The sequence below is a fragment of the Salmo salar genome, chromosome ssa10 (assembly GCF_905237065.1).
Source record: "Salmo salar chromosome ssa10, Ssal_v3.1, whole genome shotgun sequence".
In the NCBI taxonomy this organism is placed as follows: Eukaryota; Metazoa; Chordata; class Actinopteri; order Salmoniformes; family Salmonidae; genus Salmo; species Salmo salar.
Genome location: NC_059451.1, coordinates 9,781,481 through 9,801,598, shown reverse-complemented (window position 1 = coordinate 9,801,598; position 20,118 = coordinate 9,781,481). Strand labels below are relative to the sequence as shown.

The following is a 20,118-nucleotide window of genomic DNA, read 5'->3' as shown; positions in this document are numbered from 1 at the left end:
TGCTGTTATTGTGAAGTGGAAACGTCTAGGAGCAACAACGGCTCAGACGCAAAGTGGTATGCCACACAAGCTCACAGAACGGGACCGCTGAGTGCTGAAGCGCGTAGCGCGTAAAAATCATCTGTCCCCGGTTGCAACACTTACTTCCGTGTTCCAAACTGCCTCTGGAAGCAACGTCAGCACAAGAACTGTTCGTCGGGATCTTCATGGCCGAGCAAGCCTAAGATCACCATGCTCAATGCCAAGCGTTGGCTGGAGTGGTGTAAAGCTCGCCGCCATTGGACTCTGGAGCAGTGGAAACGCGTTCTCTGGAGTGATTAATCACTCTTCAACATCTGGCAGTCCGACGGACGAATCTGGGTTTGGTGGATGCCAGGAGAACTATACCCCAATGCATAGTGCCAACTGTAAAGTTTGGTGGAGGAGGAATAATGGTCTGGGGCTGTTTTTCACATTTTGGGCTAGGCCCCTTAGTTCAGTTGAAGGGAAATATGAATGGTACAGCACAAGGCGAGGTCCATACAGAAATGGTTTGTCGAAATCGGTGTGGAAGAACTTGACTGGCCTACACAGAGCCCTGACGACAACCCCATCGAACACCTTTGGGATGAATTGGAACGCCGACTGCGAGCCAGACCTAATCTCCCAACACCAGTGTCCGACCTCACTAATGCTCTTGTGGCTGAAAGGAAGCAATGTTTAAACATTTAGTGGAAAGCCTTCCCAGAAGAGAAGAGGCTGTTATAGCAGCAAAGGGGGTACAAACTCCAAATTAATGCCCATGATTTTGGAATGAGATGTTCAACGAGGTGGTGTCCACATACTTTTGGTCATATAGTGTACATCAGAAGTCACATGAGCCGTTTTTTTCCAGCTTTCTCCCTTCTGCAGGGAGGGAGAGAGCAAACTCCACTGAACTAGTTTCAATTTATGCAATCTGATTTGGTTCTGGGTGCCAAGACTACTTGATTTCCTAGATGAGATATGTTTGGCTCTACTAGCCTAAATACCATTTTTTTGTGCTGTCTAAAATGAACCTTACTTGTGAGATTATTGTTGTGTGTCATACTTAGTTGTTATGTTCTTGGTAGTTTAATTGTAACATATGACATCATGGGATTGAAGGGGCCTAGACATTGTTCAGTACAGTTGAAACAGTTGAGCTGCTACACCTTTGTGTGCAGTGTGTCTATGAAACCTGCTCTATTATTCTGACGTTTGATTCATTTGTTTTAATCTTAGCACAAGCTGGAGGCAAATTAATTATTCCTGTGTTTTCTTCTGTCGATACCAGGGAAAATCTGTGTTATGCTCTGTATTTGTGACATTTCCCACATGGATTAGGTAGAGATCTGTGAAGAAAACAGAGGGCAGCAGAGGGCAGCCATACTACAGCACCCCTGGAGGAGGAGGAGGAGGAGGAGCAGGAGGTGTTGGTGGTGGTTTAGGAGAGGGGTAAAGGCTTAATCGGTTGCATGATCTAGTCATGCTCTCCTCTAGAGTGGAAAGTCACTGAACACTGAATCACTACGCTAAAGCGAAAACCCACCTCCGGAAATGGGTTTTTGAAATGGTTCTTCTTCTAGGTCTATATGTTTAGGGAATGATTCAACAACATTGGCCCCGGATTCAAAATCTGGAACTAACAGTTGGTTGTTGAACTTGAAGGTGTTTTATTGAATTCCTCCTCAATTATACAATGCTCTGTACGGTTGTGGTTAGGGATTTCCCTCTGGGTTTCTTTGTGGGTCCATTGCCAACAGGGGGAGCTATTGTAGCTTGTTTTGAACCCCGTGAAAATGTGAGACAGCGTCATTGTCATAGCAGGCTTTGCGGAAGGTATCCAGGGAGATTTCGAGTCTGTTTTCCTTTTGAAAACAGGAGTCCAGATAAAGTAGACAACAGCTTCCAGTGCCAGTTCTTCACCATCTCTTTGTATGAGATCAAGAATGTAACGACAAAAGCTTTTGGAGTTTCTATCCGTCCTATTGAAAAGTGATGGAATGTTTTATACATTTTACTGTTTCATTTTCCATCCCTGTCATTTGGAGAGAATGGCAGCATGCAATAGGTGTGTAGGTACCATTTAGACACACGCTTACACACACCCACACACACAAGTCTTTCTAATGTTCCTCCTCTTGAGGGACACCTACCAGTCTCAGCATTGTGTGCATATCAACGTGCACTGTGTTCACACAAAAACAAAAAGGGCTGACGATCCGGGAAGGCTGGGTCCTTTTTGAAGCGCTCTGTACTGGCAGTGCTCCAGAGAGCGAACTCTAGCTCCTTCACTAAAATGAACTCATCACTTTCACAGCTGACTGTAGCTGCCGAGTCATGGGTCCACCCCCACCAAATCCCGCAGCAATTTACACCTTGTTTGTGTCCTGAGTGGCACCCGATTGCCTACATAGTGCACTACTTTTGACCAGGCCCCATAGGGCTCCAAAAAAAAGTTGTGAACTATAAAGGGAATATGGTGCCATTTGGGACATAGACCTCATCTCTATCTCTGACTAGCCTGCCACCCCTGACTACAATCTGACTACCATCTGCACCTGATAGGATATGAAAACGCATTACACTGGATTTAATAGTGCATGGAAACGGGACAAATATGATAAAATCAACATATCCCCACATAACACGGTTATCGGTTAATGTGGATCTAATGAATTATGTCAGCTCTATTTATTACATTTCTGTCTGCAATGTTATGAACGTTTCACTCACTGAAGACACCTCGGGACACCTCTCCCTACATGGAAACACTTGAACAGAACCTCAGTCATTGGACAGCAGCAGGCCCTCAAATTCAGGATGTATACTTGTTATTGGACAGTATCTCTGTCATTCTCAGCTGGCCTGCAGGTGATTGGCTTCGGCCTTGGGCCTGCCACTTTGGCTGTGTTCTGATAGGCCGAGTCATGCCCGAGGCAGGTCCCAGACTCCCAGAGCTGTAGGACCTGCTAGGTTTCATTAATGCAGTGCTCTGTGTGGACTCCACAGTCCATGTTGGCACCAATATTCTGTTGAAAATAGCATTCTAACACAAGTACTTTAGGTGCCAATATGGTTAGCTATCTCAAACAGTACCAGCCAAACTCTGAGCTGTCTTTGGCTTTTGGGCTGATCCTACCCTGTCTCTCTTTCCCTTTTGCTCTCTCTCTCTCTCTCTCTCTCTCTCTCTCCTCTCTGTCTCTCTCGTCCTGCAGCACAGGACATCTTGGGCGACCAGAAGAATTCAATGCCAAGATATGATCTCTTGATTGGGTTTTTTTCATCTGTGGATTTTACCGTGGATTTGATCAGTCTTAGCTCAGTCCCAAATGGCTCCCTATCTCGTGCACTACTTTTGACCCTGTGGGCCCTGGTCAAAAGTAATGGACTAAATAGGGAATTGGGTGCCATTTGGGACATTACCTTACTAATCTCGTGGCAAGGGAGGGTTTGAATAAAGCATTATGTTTCTTAATTTAAACATAATTCTGGCTCTGTATTGTTGTAGTTGTAGCCATTTTGAATTCTTTAGCCTATTTCTGAATTCTTATTTCTGTTCTCTTTGTTCAGTGTCTCACCAGCCTGCAGATTCACCATTTCTCCCTAGATTCCAATGGATTTAATTTTAGATGTTTGACCTTCCAGCGAATTTTTATTTAGGATCCAGTTTCTGTTGAGGAGAGCAACTATGAATATGCACACCACCACATTTCCTCTGTTTGTGGTGATGATTCTACTTTTTGCTCCTACTCCCACACTCTTTTTTTACTTGACCTGTTTTGTGGGTGTTGTACAATTGAGTGATAAGTCACATAACTGATGCTCTAACTGTACTGTGATGTCACACCCACAGGGCTTTTTGATTGGTGCACGGCCCGAAAATGCCTGCGAACCCATTGACCCGCCCCCTATTCGGGACAACCTCACTGGTGCCTTCATCGTGCTCATCAAGCGCTTCGACTGCAACTTTGACATCAAGGTAGGGTGCATCGCAATCACACAAACCTCCCCATGTGGTGTATAATTTGTTGCCCCGAAGTTGCTAACCACGTACACAAGATTAGATATTTTGGCATCCGTCTAATGGTTAGGGTTACGATTGGGGGTAGGGGTAATCTGATCCTAGATCTGTGGTTAAATGTAGTTCCTACCTAAAGGCTCCCTTATGGTCTATAATGAAGTTGCCTGTAATGAAAAAAAAATATATATTTTATTGAACCTTTATTTAACTAGGCAAGTAAGTTAAAAACAAATTCTTATTTACAATGACGGCCTACCCCGGCCAAACCAGGACGACGCTGGGCCAATTGTGCGCTGCCCTATGGGACTCCCTATCACAGCCGGATGTGATGCAGCCTGGAATCTAACCAGGGACTGTAGTCACGCCTCTTGCACTGAGATGCAGTGCTTTAGACCGCTGTGCCACTCGGGAGCCCTGAGTACTGATCCAAAGTCAGTTTCCTTTTTTACCTCCTGATGGATATGGTTAGGGATGGGATTGGGAAAGCTGATCCTAGATCTATACTTAGGCACAACTTCTACCTCGAGCCCTTCTTACGTGCAGCACAGTACACAGGAAATAGCTGTTGCCCAGTCAGGACTTCCTGTGCTGGCACTGAACCATCTCTCCCTCTTTCCAATCCCCCCTTCCCTCTCTCCGCTCATCCCCTGCTTCTCTGGTTCATCTACTGATGTGGTGCATTAACTGGGTGCCCTCAGCAGCTCTCTGCAGAAATGCAAATAAAAGCATTGTTGTCGTTTTAACATGGTATGGAAAAGACACCTTTACCTCGCGCCAACATCACAACCAAAGAGAGAGGAGGGCATGGTTCTATCCCTTTAAGAAGGGGGAAAGCATAATTTCTTATTACCGAGATACAACATTTTATGCATGGCAAATCCACGAAGACTTGAGTGTAGCGGGATATTAGGCATATTTTCTTCTTCTCAGCAACAAAGGAGCCATTTAGTTTTTACGGCGCGGCACTCCGAAACGTCTCGACTCGAATGTGTCTGTCTGCGGAAAGTGTGTGTGTGTGTGTGTGTGTGGCGTGCTCAGAGTCGAGAGGACGAGTTGTTTTCCTAATAAATCCCAGGAGCTGTGGAGAGCACCACTCGATCCATCCAACCTTGAAGTGAGGCCGTGTGCAGCGAACAGGAGTAGAGCGAGGCGTAGAGAGCGAAGAAATTAGGAATGGAGAAGGAGGGGGAAGTGGAAGGATACAAGGAGAGGGACAGTGCATTTGGAAAGTATTCAGACCCATTGATTTCTTCCACATTTTGTTACATTATAGCCTTATTCTAAAATGGATTAAATTGTTTTTTTTCCCCCCTCATCAATCTACACACAATACCCCATAATCAGAGTTGGGGAGTAACGGATTACAAAAAACGTTAACTGTAATCCGTTACGTTACAAGCAAAAATATTGTAAACAGATTACGGATACTTTTGAAAAACTTGATGATTACTTCGAGGATTACTTTTAATCCAAGCCTATGGAATAAAAGTGCTCAATTATTGCTCAATCTAATTCATTCTGATAAAAATAAATAAATCCATATGTTTAATGGACACATGCTCAAACTTGTACACTTTTGATAGACATAAAGGGGCAATCTGTAGTTGCTACATCAATTTTTGGATTTATACACTTTATTTATATATATATATATATATCTCTATTGATTCTTGAAGAATATAACTTATAAATGCCACATGAGTTTAGTTTAACTGTCACACTCCATAAGAACCCAAAATATAAGCTTGTTTTACAGTAATAACAAACAATTATTTTTATATAATGGATGGTCTGTCCTTGCATCCAAAGCTCTGTCTATTAATCTGAGAGTGGTTACATTTCTCCAGGCCCATCCCTCAGCTTTTTACCAAAACAGAGGCCGGGCGACCATTTTGTTATTGTTTCATCTGTGGATTTGCCCTTTAAACAGCTGCATATTATCAAGATATCAAAGTGTCACCAACAAAAAGGTCAACAATAGGCCTTTAGCAAATGCGGCATATGGCAATCACTTTTCATATGTAAATCACACTTTTCAGTAGTGCTCAAAGAATGCCATTGCTTGAGAGCAGAATTTATTTTTCAACTTGAAACAATGATCCCAATCAGTCCTCCATGACAACAAAATCCTAATCAACAGAGTAGGGCTGGCTAATAAGTCCTTAGTTTTGGCGTTATGCTCAGGTGAAACAATTTGGCTAATACATACTTCCATATTTCCAAGTCCTATTCTTGAAGATCAAGGGGTATAACATTTATTGGAATGACTGGAATTCTGATATACTTTGTTTTTTTTAATGTAAAGATATAATTGAATCATATTATTATATGTAGTAGAAAGTGATGGGTTAGAAGAAGCCTACATAACCAACCCATAAAGTAAAATTTAACATCCATATTATGGTCAGCTATGTAAACTTTAACATTGATTTATCCTGCAATAGATGTCGTTCAGTTGGTAACATACATTTGTGTCTTCTTCTAATGCCTCTTAAGGGGAAAGTAATCTAAAAGTAACAGAATGTAATTGGATTACGTTACTGAGTTTGGGAAATCCAAAAGTTACATTGCTGATTACAATTTTGGACAGGTAACTAGTAACTGTAACAGATAACATTTAGAAAGCAACCGACCCAACCCTGCCCATAATGACAAAGCAAAAACAGGTTTTTAGATTTTTTTCAAATGTAGTATTTTTTTTACTGAAATATCACATTTACATAAGTATTCATACCCTTTACTCTGTACTTTGTTGAAGCACCTTTGCAGCGATTACAGCCTTGAGTCTTCTTGGGTAGGACGCTACAAGCTTGGCACACCTGTATTTGGGGAGTTTCTCATATTTTTCACTGGAGATCCTCTCAAGCTCTGTCAGGTTGAATGGGGAGTGTCACTTCACAGCTATTTTCAGGTCTCTCTAGAGATGTTCGATCGGGTTCAAGTCTGGGCTCTGGTTGGGCCACTCAAGGACATTGAGACTTACCCCGAAACCACTCCTGCATTGTCTTGGCTGTGTGCTTAGGGCTGTTGTCCGGTTGGAAGCTGAACCTTCGCTCCAATCTGAGGTCCTGAGCACTCTGGAGCAGGTTTTCATCAAGGAGCTCTCTGTACTTTGCTCCGTTCATCCTTCCCTCGATCCTGACTAGTCTCCCATCCCCACAGCATGATGCCGCCACCACCGTGCTTCACCGTAGCGATGGTTCCAGGTTTCCTCCAGACATGATGCTTGGCATTCAAGCCAAGATTCTCTGGTTTCATCAGACCAGAGAATCTTGTTTCTCATGGTCTGGGAGTCCTTTAGATTGCCTTTTGGCAAACTCCAAGTGGGCTGTGGTGCCTTTTTACTGAGGAGTGCCTTCTGTCTGGTCCACTATAAAGGCCTAATTGGTGGAGTGCTGCAGAGATAGTTGTCATTCTGGAAGCTTCTCCCATTTCCACAGAGGAACTCTGGAGCTTTGTCAGAATGACCATTGAGTTCTTGGGCACCTCCCTGACCAAAAGGCCCTTCTCCCCCGATTGCTCAGGAAGAGTCTTGGTGGTTCTGAACTTCTTCAGTTTAAGAATGATGGAGGCCACTGTGTTCTTGGGGACCTTCAATGCTGCAGACTTTTTTTGGTACCCTTCCCCAGATCTGTGCCTCGATACAATCCTTTCTCGGAGCTCTACGGACGATTCCTTTGACCTCATGGCTTGGTTTTTGCTCGGACATGACCTGTCAACTGTGGGACCTTTATATAGACAGATGTGTACCTTTCCAAATCATGTCCATCAGCTGAATTTACAACAGGTGGACTCCAATCAAGTTGTAGAAACATTTCAAGGATGATCAATGGAAACACCTGAGCTTATTTTCGAGTGTCTGAATATTTATGCAAATAAGGTTTTCCTGTTTTTTAATTTTAATACATTTGCAAAAATTTCTAAAACCTGTTTTTGCATTGTCATTATGGGATATTGTGTGTAGATTGATGAGAGAAAAACCACAGATTTAATCCATTTTAGAATAAGGCTGTGATGTAACAAGAAGTCAAGGGGTCTGAATACTTTCCGAATGCACTGTAAATGAGTGAAGAGTCTAGGCTAATGATAGAAGTATATATGGATTGATGGAGGGAAGAGGTGGAAGTGGGGGAGGGGGTATGAGATGTAAGGAGTAATGGATTCTATGATAGATGTCAAGAGAGATGGAAGCGAGTGAGTGGGAGAGAATGAAAGCTAGAGGGAGATTCATTGATTTGATCTCTAGAACAGGCAGTCTGGCTGTGGTGTGTGGGGCTTTCTCTCCCTTGTCCCTCTCCCGCTCCATGCCTTATAAGGCCTTTCTGCATCACACACACACCACACAGCGAGGTGTTCCCGAGGCAGGACTGAAACCGGATGCCCCCCCTGCCCTCTCCAGCCTGTCGTGCGTCAGCCAGAGACAAACACACTAGCACACACACTAGGCCTGACCTGAGATCAGCCTGTTCCATGATACAAACTGAACCCCTTATCAGTCAGCACTTCAGACAAACTGATCTAAGAACAGCCGATACCACACTCGGCCTGACATTGGATCACTTAACGGGACAGTTCAGTCCCAAATCAGTCAGTTACTATCCCACTCTTCCCCTGGACCACAGAACAGCAGATGTCAAAGGTTTACAAAGCATTAGCTGAGAGTCTGGCTCTAAGATCTGATGTAGAATCAGTCCTTGAATTTCAACTCCTGCCTATAGTCAAACAGCACAGAGCCACCGATCCTGACTCAGGATCAGCCAGACAGATGTGTTCTCTACAGAAGTTGAGTTACCTAAGAGCTGGGGAGGGACTGGCATGCGCACGAGACTGCGTTCAGGAAAGGGCAGGGACATAATGTAGGGGGACGGACCTTAGGTTGGAGGAGGGGCGTGTGTGTGTGAGAGAGAGAATGGGTTAATGTCTTACGTTGGCCTCCAGGCTTTTGATTGACCATTAATAAATCTCCAATCAAGCAGGTGGGGGGGGTACAGAAAAAGGAGATCCTTAAATACTCCACCCCCCCCCGTCCACCCCCAAAGCTGTACAGCTCCCAGACTTTTAAATGTACCAGAAGCTCAAATGTCAGAGAAACAAAGGAGGAATCCAGGAATCTATTTTGGCTCAAAATAGGGGAGCAGAGGGAGGTAAAAAATGTCTGGAAATGTTTCGCAGCATATGTGTTTTTTTTAGCGTTGCGCTAAACAGTACCATGTGAATGAAAACTGATTGTTTCTGAGTACCATCAGATATAATGGGAGATACAGTAATGCACGCTCTGTTGAGTGTCCGGGGCAGTTTGAGAGCTTGTGAGTGTTGGGTTTGATGTGCCGGGGTAGACATGCCACTCTGTGGGAGTGTGTGGTGGTCTGGGATGGGGAGCAAGAGAGCAGATGATCTAGTGAGGGGGCTTCTAGCATTAATGGGTGGACTGGAGTGTGTAAAGTATTCAGACCCCATCCCTTTTTCCAAATTTTGTTACGTTACAGCCTTATTCTAACTCATCAATCTACACACAGTACCCCATAATGACTAAGCGAAAACAGGTTTTTAAAAATGTTAGCAAATGTGTAAAAAAAATTTAACACGTTCCTTATTTACATACAGTTGAAGTCAGAAGTTTACATACACCTAGGTTGGAGTTATTAAAACTCGTTTTTCAACCACTCCACAAATGTCTTGTTAACAAACTATAGTTTTGGCTAGTCGGTTAGGACATCTACTTTGTGCATGACACAAGTCATTTTTCCAACAATTGTTTACAGACAGATTATTTCACTCTATCACAATTCCAGTGGGTCAGAAGTTTACATACACTAAGTTGACTGTGCCTTTAAACAGCATGGACAATTCCAGAAAATTATGTCATGGCTTTAGAAGCTTCTGATAGGCTAATTGACATCGTTTGAGTCAATTGGAGGTGTACATGTGGATGTATTTCAAGGCCTACCTTCAAATTCAGTGCCTCTTTGGTTGACATCATGGGAAAATCAAAAGAAATCAGCCAAGACCTCAGAAAAGAAATTGTGGACCTCCACAAGTCTGGTTCATCCTTGGGAGCAATTTCCAAACGCCTGAAAGTACCACGTTCATCTGTACAAACAATAGTACGCAAGTATGAACACCATGGGACCACGCAGCCGTCATACCGCTCAGGAAGGAGACGCATTCTGTCTCCTAGAGATGAATGTACTTTGGTGCGAAAAGTGCAAATCAATCCCAGAACAACAGCAAAGAATCTTGTGAAGATGCTGGAGGAAACAGATACAAAAGTATCTATACCCACAGTAAAACGAGACCTATATCGACATAACCTGAAAAGCCGCTCAGCAAGGAAGAAGCCACTGCTCCAAAACCTCCATAAAAAAGCCAGACTACTGTTTGCAACTGCACATGGGGACACAGAATGTACTTTTTGGAAAAATGTCCTCTGGTCTGATAAAACAAAAATAGAACTGTTTGGCCATAATGACCATCGTTATGTTTGGAGGATAAAGGGGGAGGCTTGCAAGCCGAAGAACACCATCCCAACCGTGAAGCACGGGGGTGGCAGCATCATGTTGTGGGGCTGCTTTGCTGCAGAAGGGACTGGTGCACTTCACAAAATAGATGACATCATGAGGAAGTAAATTTATGTGGATATATTGAAGCTACATCTCAAGACAGTCAGGATGTTAAAGCTTGGTCGCAAATGAGTCTTCCAAATGGACAATGACCCCAAGCATACTTCCAAAGTTGTGGCAAAATGGCTTAAGACAACAAAGTCAAGGTATTGGAGTGGCCATCACACAGCCCTGACCGCAATCCTATAGAAGTTTTGTGGGCAGAACTGAAAAAGCTTGTGCGAGCAAGGAGGCCTACAAACCTGACTCAGTTACACCAGCTCTGTCAGGAGGAATGGGCCAAAATTCGCCCAACTTATTGTGGGAAGCTTGTAGAAGGCTACCCAAAATGTTTGACCCAAGTTAAACAATTTAAAGGCAATGATACCGAATACTAATTGAGTGTATGTAAACTTCTGACCCACTGGGAATGTGATGAAAGAAATAAAAGCTGAAGTAAATAATTCTCTCTACTATTATTCTGACATTTCACATTCTTAAAATAAAGTGGTGATCCTAACTGACCTAAGACAGGGAACCTTTACTCGGATTAAATGTCAGGAATTGTGAAAAACTGAGTTTAAATGTATTTGGCTAAGGTGTATGTAAACTTCTGACTTCAACTGTAAGTATTCAGACCCTTTGCTATGCCAGTCGAAATTGAGCTCAGGTGTATCCTGTTTCCATTGATTATCCTTGAGATGTTTCTACAACTTGGAGTCCACCTGTGGTAAATGCAATTGTTTGGAGCACACACCTGTCTTTATAAGGTCTCCCAGTTGACAGTGCATGTCAGAGCAAAAACCAAGCCATGAGGTCGAAAGATTTGTCCATAGAGCTCTGAGACAGGATTGTGTCGAGGCACAGATCTGGGGAAGGGTACCAAAAGGTGTCTGCAGCATTGAAGGTCCCCAAGAACACAGTGGACTCCATCATTCTTAAATTGAAGAAGTTTGTAACCACCAAAACTCTTTCTAGAATTAGCAGCCCGGCCAAACTGAGCAATCAGGGGAGAAGGGCCTTGGTCAGGGAGTTGACCAAGAACTCGATGGTCACTCTAACAGAGCTCTTGAGTTCCTCTGTAGAGATGGGACAACCTTCCAGAAGGACAACCATCTCTACAGCACTCCACCAATCAGCCCTTTATGGTAGTGGCCAGCCGGAAGACACTGCTCAGTATAAGGCACATAACAGCCCGCTTGGAGTTTGCCAAAAGGCACCTGAAGGACTCTTACCATGAGAAAGAAGATTCTCTGGTCTGAATGCCAAGTGTCACGTCTGGAGGAAACCTGGAACCATCCCTACGGTGAAGCATGGTGGTGGAAGTATCATGCTGCGGGGATGTTTTTCAGCGGCATGGACTGGGAGACTAGTCAGGATCGAGGGAAAGATGAATGGAGCAAAGTATAGAGAGATCATTGATGAAAACCTGCTCCAGAGCGCTCAGGACCTCAGACTGGGCCAAGGTTCACCTTCCAACACGGCAACGACCCTAAGCACACAGCCAAGACAACGCAGGAATGGCTTTGGGACAAGTTTCTCAATGTCCTTGAGTGGCCCAGCCAGAGCCCGGACTTGAACCCGATCGAACATCTCTGTAGAGACCTGAAAATAGCTGTGCAGCGACGCTCCCCATCTAACCTCACAGAGCCTGAGAGGATCTCCAGAGAAGAATGGGAGAAACTCCCCAAATACAGGGTGCCAAGCTTGTAGCGTCATACCCAAGAAGACTCAAGGCTGTAATCGCTGCCGAAGGTGCTTTAACAAAGTACTGAGTAAAGGGTTTGATTACTTATGTAAATATTTCATATTTCATTCGCAAACATTTCTAATAACCTGTTTTTGCTTTGTCATTATGGGGTATTGTGTGTAGATTGATGAGGGAAAAAATCTATGTAATCAATTTTAGAATAAGGTTGTAACGTAACAAAATGTGGAAAAAGTCAAGGGGTCTGAATACTTTCCGAATGCACTGTATGTGTGTGTGCGTGTGGGAGGCGAAGGGGATCCCAGCACTGCTGCTCCTTTTACAACTCCAGCCTTCCCGAGGGACAGGGCTCGCAGCTAAAGGGGAAGTGGTGAAGGAGCGAGAGGAGGAGGAGGGGGTAAGGTTAACACTTCCTGCTTGCTGGGCCTCTGAAATAGGAGAGGGAAGGGGGGGCTCGCTGGTGACCCATCTGACCCCAGCTGTGGGGGAAGGAGACTGGGAAGGAAACCTGACACTACACCCCCCCCTTTCTCCGACCCCCCTCACCCCTGTCCGCCTGTGTCAAGAGTCCCTCCATCCTCCCTCCAGCTGGCGAACCAACCCTTTTCCTGCCACTCTCTTGACACACACAACACATCACACACTCATACACTCTCAATATACATTCACGCAGGCACACAATGGTTGTGTTATATAATTACGTGCTCTCGCACGCGCTCTCTGGTTACCGTCACACACACACACACACACACACACACACACACACACACACACACACACACACGTGTTTGCCTAATCCACAATGGCAGAGTAGCCCTTTTGTCCCTTTGTCTCCCCCTCTCTCTCATTTCATTACACCTATAGAGAGAATGACAACGGGATTCCCCTTTAGCCTACTCTACTAGCCTGACATCTATTGTGTTTTATGACAGTTTGGGACAGTTTCCCATAAACATATAAAAGTACACATAGCCTATGTGTATGACTAGTCTGGATCAGGGGAGCGCAAGCCAGGATGTGGCTTATCTCCTGTTGCGTCCCTGTTGTTATGTCGCCGTGCTGTTTTGGTATCAACACAGTCTGCGCTGCTGCTCTGCTCCCCTGACCTTAATGACATGTGGCCTTGTGATGTCATCTCCACAGAGTGGCGGACACACACACACTTGCACGGTTTTTTCAGTGCTGTAGTGCTGCTGTGCAGTATTATCAGTTGCAAAGCCCCTTCCTGCAGTTTGAATAGCTCTTATCTAGTCAGAAGTCTGAACCTTGAAACCAAGCCCCACTTTGCACCAGATTCTTCCTAAAAGCAAATGAGAAAGAGAGCGAGAGGGCAAGAGAGAGATGAAGAAAAGTCTAGAGAGGAATTGGCAGGGAAGGCAAAAGGGGTTAATGCAGAGAGAGCGAGAACGGAGAGAGAGAGAGGGAGGGGTGGAGTAAAGTAGAGAAATTGGCATGGAGGACAAGACGTTGATGCAGGGAAAGGGAGGGAGAACTAAAGAAGGAGAGAGAGAGAGAAAGTGAGAGATGGCAGACTGAGCAAGTGCAAGAGAAAGAGAGTGAGAGAGAGAGAGATCAAGGAGTGTGAATCCAGCCTAGTGAAGAGAGAAGAGGAACTGATGTGTAGCTGCTGTATAAACAGTAGGGGGAGGGGATGGGGACGGGGACGGAGAAAGCCTCAGTTGGCCAGGAGAGGAGAGGCTGACAACTCCAGTCCAGGAGACGTTGGTTGTTGTCTGCCCCACCGTTTGAGGAGCCATGATTCAGCAGTGCTGGCTTACAACTCAGCAACACACAGTCACACACACACCCTGATGCGGCAGTAATTACTGACGCCATCAGCTGTCTCCGTCTCACCACCAAGGCTATGGATCCCACTGTTGTGCCCACTGTCTCGCGTAAGGTCGTGTGGGTGTGTGTTTGACTCATTAGAGCAGTACTTAAACATTCCATATTCTTCATTTACCTTACTCTGAGAATACTCTTTTTTTTTAAATAATATTTCTTTAGGGGGTAGATCAGCTTTAATATTGCAGATAGAGTGTGGCTTCTATCAATGTAATTGTCTGCATCATTTCCAATCCCCCATACAACAAGCCCTCAGTCCAGCCTCTCTCAGCCTATTGCGGACAAGCATGGGAAACAGTGTTTAAACTTGTTACAATGAAGGTCTGTGAAGTTACTTGTATTTTTACGAATAATCTTTGAAAGACAGGGTTCTGAAAAAGGGACGTTTCTTTTTTTGCTGAGTTTATTTTTCAACTGTGCTGTTTCACAAATGTTCTGAACCTATATACATTTTACGGATACAGTATATTTTACATAAATTATCTAGTTATTTTTAGTCCCACCCTTCAGCTCCACTCAACCCCTCGCATCGATCTCTGAACACCATCCAAGTTTGATTACCATTTGCCATATATTTTTCACAAATGTGATGTTTCACAAAAGTTCGGAACCTTTATATTCTCATAGTTTTTGCAGTAGTCTTTGATTTTATTATACAACTTTATGCACTCTCTGCCCTACCCATACACTGTGGCACTCCAAGAGTTAACTGTACTGCACTAGTGAGTCATGCATCTCCAGGTGGCACAGTTTATACAGCTCCATCAATCCATGACCAATGAGAGAGATGTCTGATAAGCTTCCTCTTAACTCCTCACGCCCTACCTAGCTGCTCCTGCACTGGAAAACTACAACATGTTGTAGTCTCTCATGAATGCACGCACACACACACACACACACACACACACACACACACACACACACACACACACACTACCACCACTGCAAATGCTCCGGTTACCTCCGCCCTTCAAAACTGATATGAGATCAGTTTTCCCTCCCCTAAGTTCAACTTTAACATTACATTTGTTACACTTTCTGGTTAATGTTTTTGGACTATAACATAACCAGATAAATACCTAGGATACTGTTTTGTAGCCACATGGTAATTAAGTAATAAGTGTCAGTACTTAAACAGTAAATGACTACATTTGGGAAATGAATTACTAGTGTTACCTTTTTAAATATACTATTCCATACCATTGCCTTGCTTTTTCTGCTCAGTACTCTATGTTCTCCCTCATATGTTTTCTCATATGAGGGAGCACTTAGAGCACTGAGGCAGAAAAAGCAAGGCACAGTTAATGAAATTAGTGTTAATTGCAAAGTTCTGTTAATTAGGCTATCTCGTAAACCATATCTCGATCAAATTGGCATTGCAGGTTAAAAGGGTGCACATGTACGATGTATCGCTGTCAGCATGGGTTCGAATCCGGTCCACTGCTCTTTCAGCACTCTCTCTCTCCTACATTTCATCTCTCTCTCTTTCTATCCAATACACATATACAAAATACTTAAAGGGGCAGTGCAGTCAAAAACATGATTTCCTTGTTTAAAAATATATATATATTTCCACACTATGAGGTTTATTTACCTGGAATTTCAGCCTGTTCAGGTGGGATAGAGTTTTGACATAATATCACAATCTGATCCAGGGATTTATCTGCCATTGAAATCCTTGGTCGGGCTGGAAAGAGCTAAAGGCTCAAACTAGCCCGACCAAAGATTTCAATGGCAGAAAAATCCCTCCTGATTCCTGCTTACAAGCAAAAACTAAAGCAGGAAGTACCAGTGACTTGCTCAATATGGAAGTGGTCAGATGACGCGGACGCTATGCTACAGGACTGTTTTGCTAACACAGACTGGAATATGTTCTGGGATTCATTCAATGACATTGAGGTGTATACCACCTCAGTCATCGGCTTCATCAATAAGTGCATCGACGACGTCGTCCCCACAGTGACCGTACGTACATATCCCAACCAGAAGCTATGGATTACAGGCAACATCTGCATCGAGCTAAAGGCTCAACACTAGTGTAAACTTAACTGACTAAAACAAGATTTAAAATATGTAGAAAAGATAATGGACCTATATATTTTTTATAATATAATCTGAGAACTAACAATCACCACAATAAAAGCTAGAGTCAGGGAGAACTGAAAATTCCTATAACAATGAATTTAACAGTATTGATTTTGTTATGTTTGAACAAAAGAACAAAGCATTAGCCATGGCAAAATGCATAGCATTGCAGGAAATTAGCTTTAAAACGGTAACATTTTCTTTCAGCTCCATGGCAAAATGTGTAGAATTACAGGAAATTTGCTTTAAAATTGAAACAATTTCGATTAGCTCCATGGAGAAATGTGTAGAATTGCAGGAAATTGGCTTAAATATATAAAAATGTCTAACCCACCAAGATGGGGCCTCTAAAATGTTCTCTAAAATCCTATACCCATTGCACGCCCACCACCTAAGTTTTTGATCCAGAAAAAACCCTGCGATCTGATTATTCTGACCAATGACCATTCATATTTTTATTTGCATATGTATCCTCCCACTTTGAAGCTTTGACGTTAGGCTGTAGACTAGTCTAGATGATCCTATCTGCCCACACGATTCGAATGAGCATTTTAACGGATAAAGGAGACTCAGAGAAATACATTATACATTTTTTTATCTTTAATCAAATCCAAAAATCTAATCAAACTTCATTCGTCACATGTGCCGAATACAGTATAGATCTTACCGTGAAATGCTTACTTACAAGCCCTTAACCAACAGGGCAATTCAAGAAAGAGTTAAGAAAAGATTTATCAAATAAACTAAAGTAAAAAATAATAAAAAGTAACACAATAAATTAACAATAATGAGGCTATATACAGGGGATACCGGTACCGAGTCAATGTGCGGGGTTACAGGTTAGTGTCAATGTAAATAGTCAGGTGACCATTTGATTAATTGTTCAGCAGTCTTATGGCTTGGGGGTAGAAGCTGTTAAGGAGCCTTTTGGTCCTAGACTTGGCGCTCCGTTACCGCTTGCCGTGTGGTAGCAGAGAAAACAGGTGACTTGGGTGACTGGAGTCTGACAATTTTTGGGGCTTTCCTCTGACACCGCCTAGTATATGGGTCCTGGATGGCAGGAAGCTTGGCCCCAGTTATGTACTGGTCCGTACGCACTACCCTCTGTAGCACCTAACGGTCAGATGCCAAGCAGTTGCCATACCAGGCGGTGATGCAACCGGTCAGGATGCTCTCGATGGTGCAGCTGGTCAGGATGCTCTCTGAATGTTGCCCTGTTTACAGAATTTACATCAGCTACTGAGAGCGTTATCACACAGTCATCCATAACAGCTGGTGCTCTGATGCATGCTTGAGTGTTGCTTGCCTCAAAGCGAGCATAAAAGGCATTTAGTTCATCTGGTAGGCTCGCGTCACTGGGCAGCTCGCGTCTGGGTTTCCCTTTGTAGTCCGTAATAGTTTGCAAGCCCTGCCACATCCGACTAGCATCAGAGCCGGTGTAGTAGGATTTAATCTTAATCCTGTATTGACGCTTTGCTTGTTTGATGGTTCGTCTGAGGGCATAGCGGGATTTCTTATAAGCGTTCGGATTAGTGTCGAGCCTTTAGCTCGATGCGGATGTTGCCTGTAATCCATGGCTTCTGGTTGGGATATGTACGTACGGTCACTGTGGGGACGACGTCATCGTTGCACTTATTGATGAAGCCGATGACTGAGGTGGTATACACCTCAATGTCATTGGATGAATCCCAGAACATATTCCAGTCTGTGTTAGCAAAACAGTCCTGTAGCATAGCATCCGCGTCATCTGACCACTTCCATATTGAGCAAGTCACTGGTACTTCCTGCTTTAGTTTTTGCTTGTAAGCAGGAATCAGGAGGATGGAATTATGGGCAGATTTGCCAAATGGAGGGCGGGGGAGAGCTTTGTATGCATCTCTCTGTGTGGAGTAAAGGTGGTCTAGAGTTTTTTTCCCTCTGGTTGCACATGTGACATGCTGGTAGAAATTAGGTAAAACGGATTTAAATTTGCCTGCATTGAAGTCCCCGGCCACCAGGAGCGCCACTTCTGGATGAGCATTTTCTTGTTTGCTTATGACCGTATACAGCTCATTGAGTGCGGTCTTAGTGACAGCATCGGTTTGTGATGGTAAATAGACGGCTACGAATAATATAGATATGAACTCTCTTGGTAGATAGTGTGATCTACAGCTTATCATAAGGTACTCTACCTCAGGCGAGCAATACCTCAATACTTCTTTAAATTAGATATCGCCACCAGCTGTTATTGACAAATAGACACACACCCCCACCCCTCGTCTTACCAGACGTAACTTCTCTGTCCTGCCGGTGCATGGAAAATCCCACCAGCTCTGTATTATCCGTGTCGTCGTTCAGCCACAACTCGGTGAAACATTAGATATTACAGTTTTTAATGTCCCGTTGGTAGGATAATCTTGATCGTAGGTTATCGATTTTATTTTCCAATGATTGCACATTGGCCAATAAAACGGATGGCAGTGGGGGTTTACTCACTCGCCTACGAATTCTCAGAATTCGCAGGCCCGACCTCCGCCCCATTTTTCCTCATCTTTTCTTCACGCAAATGACAGGGATTTGGGCCTGTTCCCTTAGAAAGCAGTATATTCTTCGCGTCGGACTCGTTAAATAATTTTTCATGAAATAAACACTCACAGTTGTTTATTAGTGTAACGGCTGTTGAATGGAGTAGACCAAGGCGCAGTGTGGTTAGTGCTCATCTTTGTAATTTAATGGGAAAAGAGAACACTTTACAAAATAAACAAAAGACAACAGCCAAACAGTTCTGTCAGGTAACAAATGACTAAACAGAAAATAACCACCGACAAAACCCAAAGGAAAACAGGCTGCCTAAGTATGGCTCCCAATCAGCAACAACGATATACAGCTGTCCCTGATTGAGAGCCATACCCGGCCGAAACAAAGAAATACCAAACATAGAAAAAAGAACATAGAATGCCCACCCCAACTCACGCCCTGACCAACCAAAATAGAGACATAAAAGGATCTCTAAGGTCAGGGCGTGACAATTAGTCATACAGTGATGATTTAAAAGTGTAATTAAAAAGACTGCATGGAAGCTTAAAAAACACATATTTAAATTATTATTTTTGCTAAATTCAAAAGTTTTAGCTGAGTGTACTGCACTGAAAGTCAACCTGGAAATGGGATAAAAAGCAGAGAAGAAAATAACATTTATTTTGTGAATTTGTCATTTATCGTCAACAGTCCTCAGTGCACTTAAATGTTTGTGCATGGGAGAAGGCTAACAAATTTCTTTGGTGACTGACCAGTGACCACCAATAAATATTCCATGACCCAGTTACTTGTGATTTATAAATTCACACATCCATTCACAAACACACATGCTGAGACTTATCGGAAGCATGTGCAGATGCTTGCCTGAAAGCTCACATTGCACCCCACTGTGTCACCACCACATCAGGACGCTAGAGTCTATATCTGCTACACAGATGGTCCAGACTCTATATTGCATCATACACACATACACTATGTCCATTCAGTATTGCAGTTATCCTTTAGACTCAAAGATTTTGTTTCTGCCCTTGGACCTCGGTTGAGAGGTATAGACTTCAATAAAGACACTGTCAAGCTAACTGCAATGGAAGCGCATCATTAATGGAGTGTGCTTTTGATTGTGTTACTATTTACATTTTTCCAATCTTTTTTTTAACTCTGCATCGTTGGGAAGGGCTCATAAGCAAGCGTTTTACGGTAAAGTCTACACCCCTTATATTCGTAGCATGTGACAAATATTTTTTTTATTTGATATGATTTTTCTTCCGGGGATTACAGTAATTAACAAGCACAGTAAGTGCTGTTAAATTGTGATCGAGGATGTTGTTGTTGTTGCTCCG

At 43.5% G+C, this 20,118-nt stretch overlaps 1 protein-coding gene across 2 annotated transcripts in view; it reads left to right on the top strand.

The window, feature by feature from the left end:
* The window catches only part of LOC106613488 (E3 ubiquitin-protein ligase RNF13), a 93,177-nt gene that overhangs the window by 41,438 nt on the left and 31,621 nt on the right, over positions 1 to 20,118 (top strand). For both annotated transcript variants that reach the window (XM_014215770.2, XM_014215771.2), the window contains exon 4: positions 3,857 to 3,982. In XM_014215770.2, coding sequence (XP_014071245.1) covers positions 3,857 to 3,982 — 126 coding nt within the window. The remainder of the gene's footprint in view (positions 1 to 3,856; positions 3,983 to 20,118) is intronic.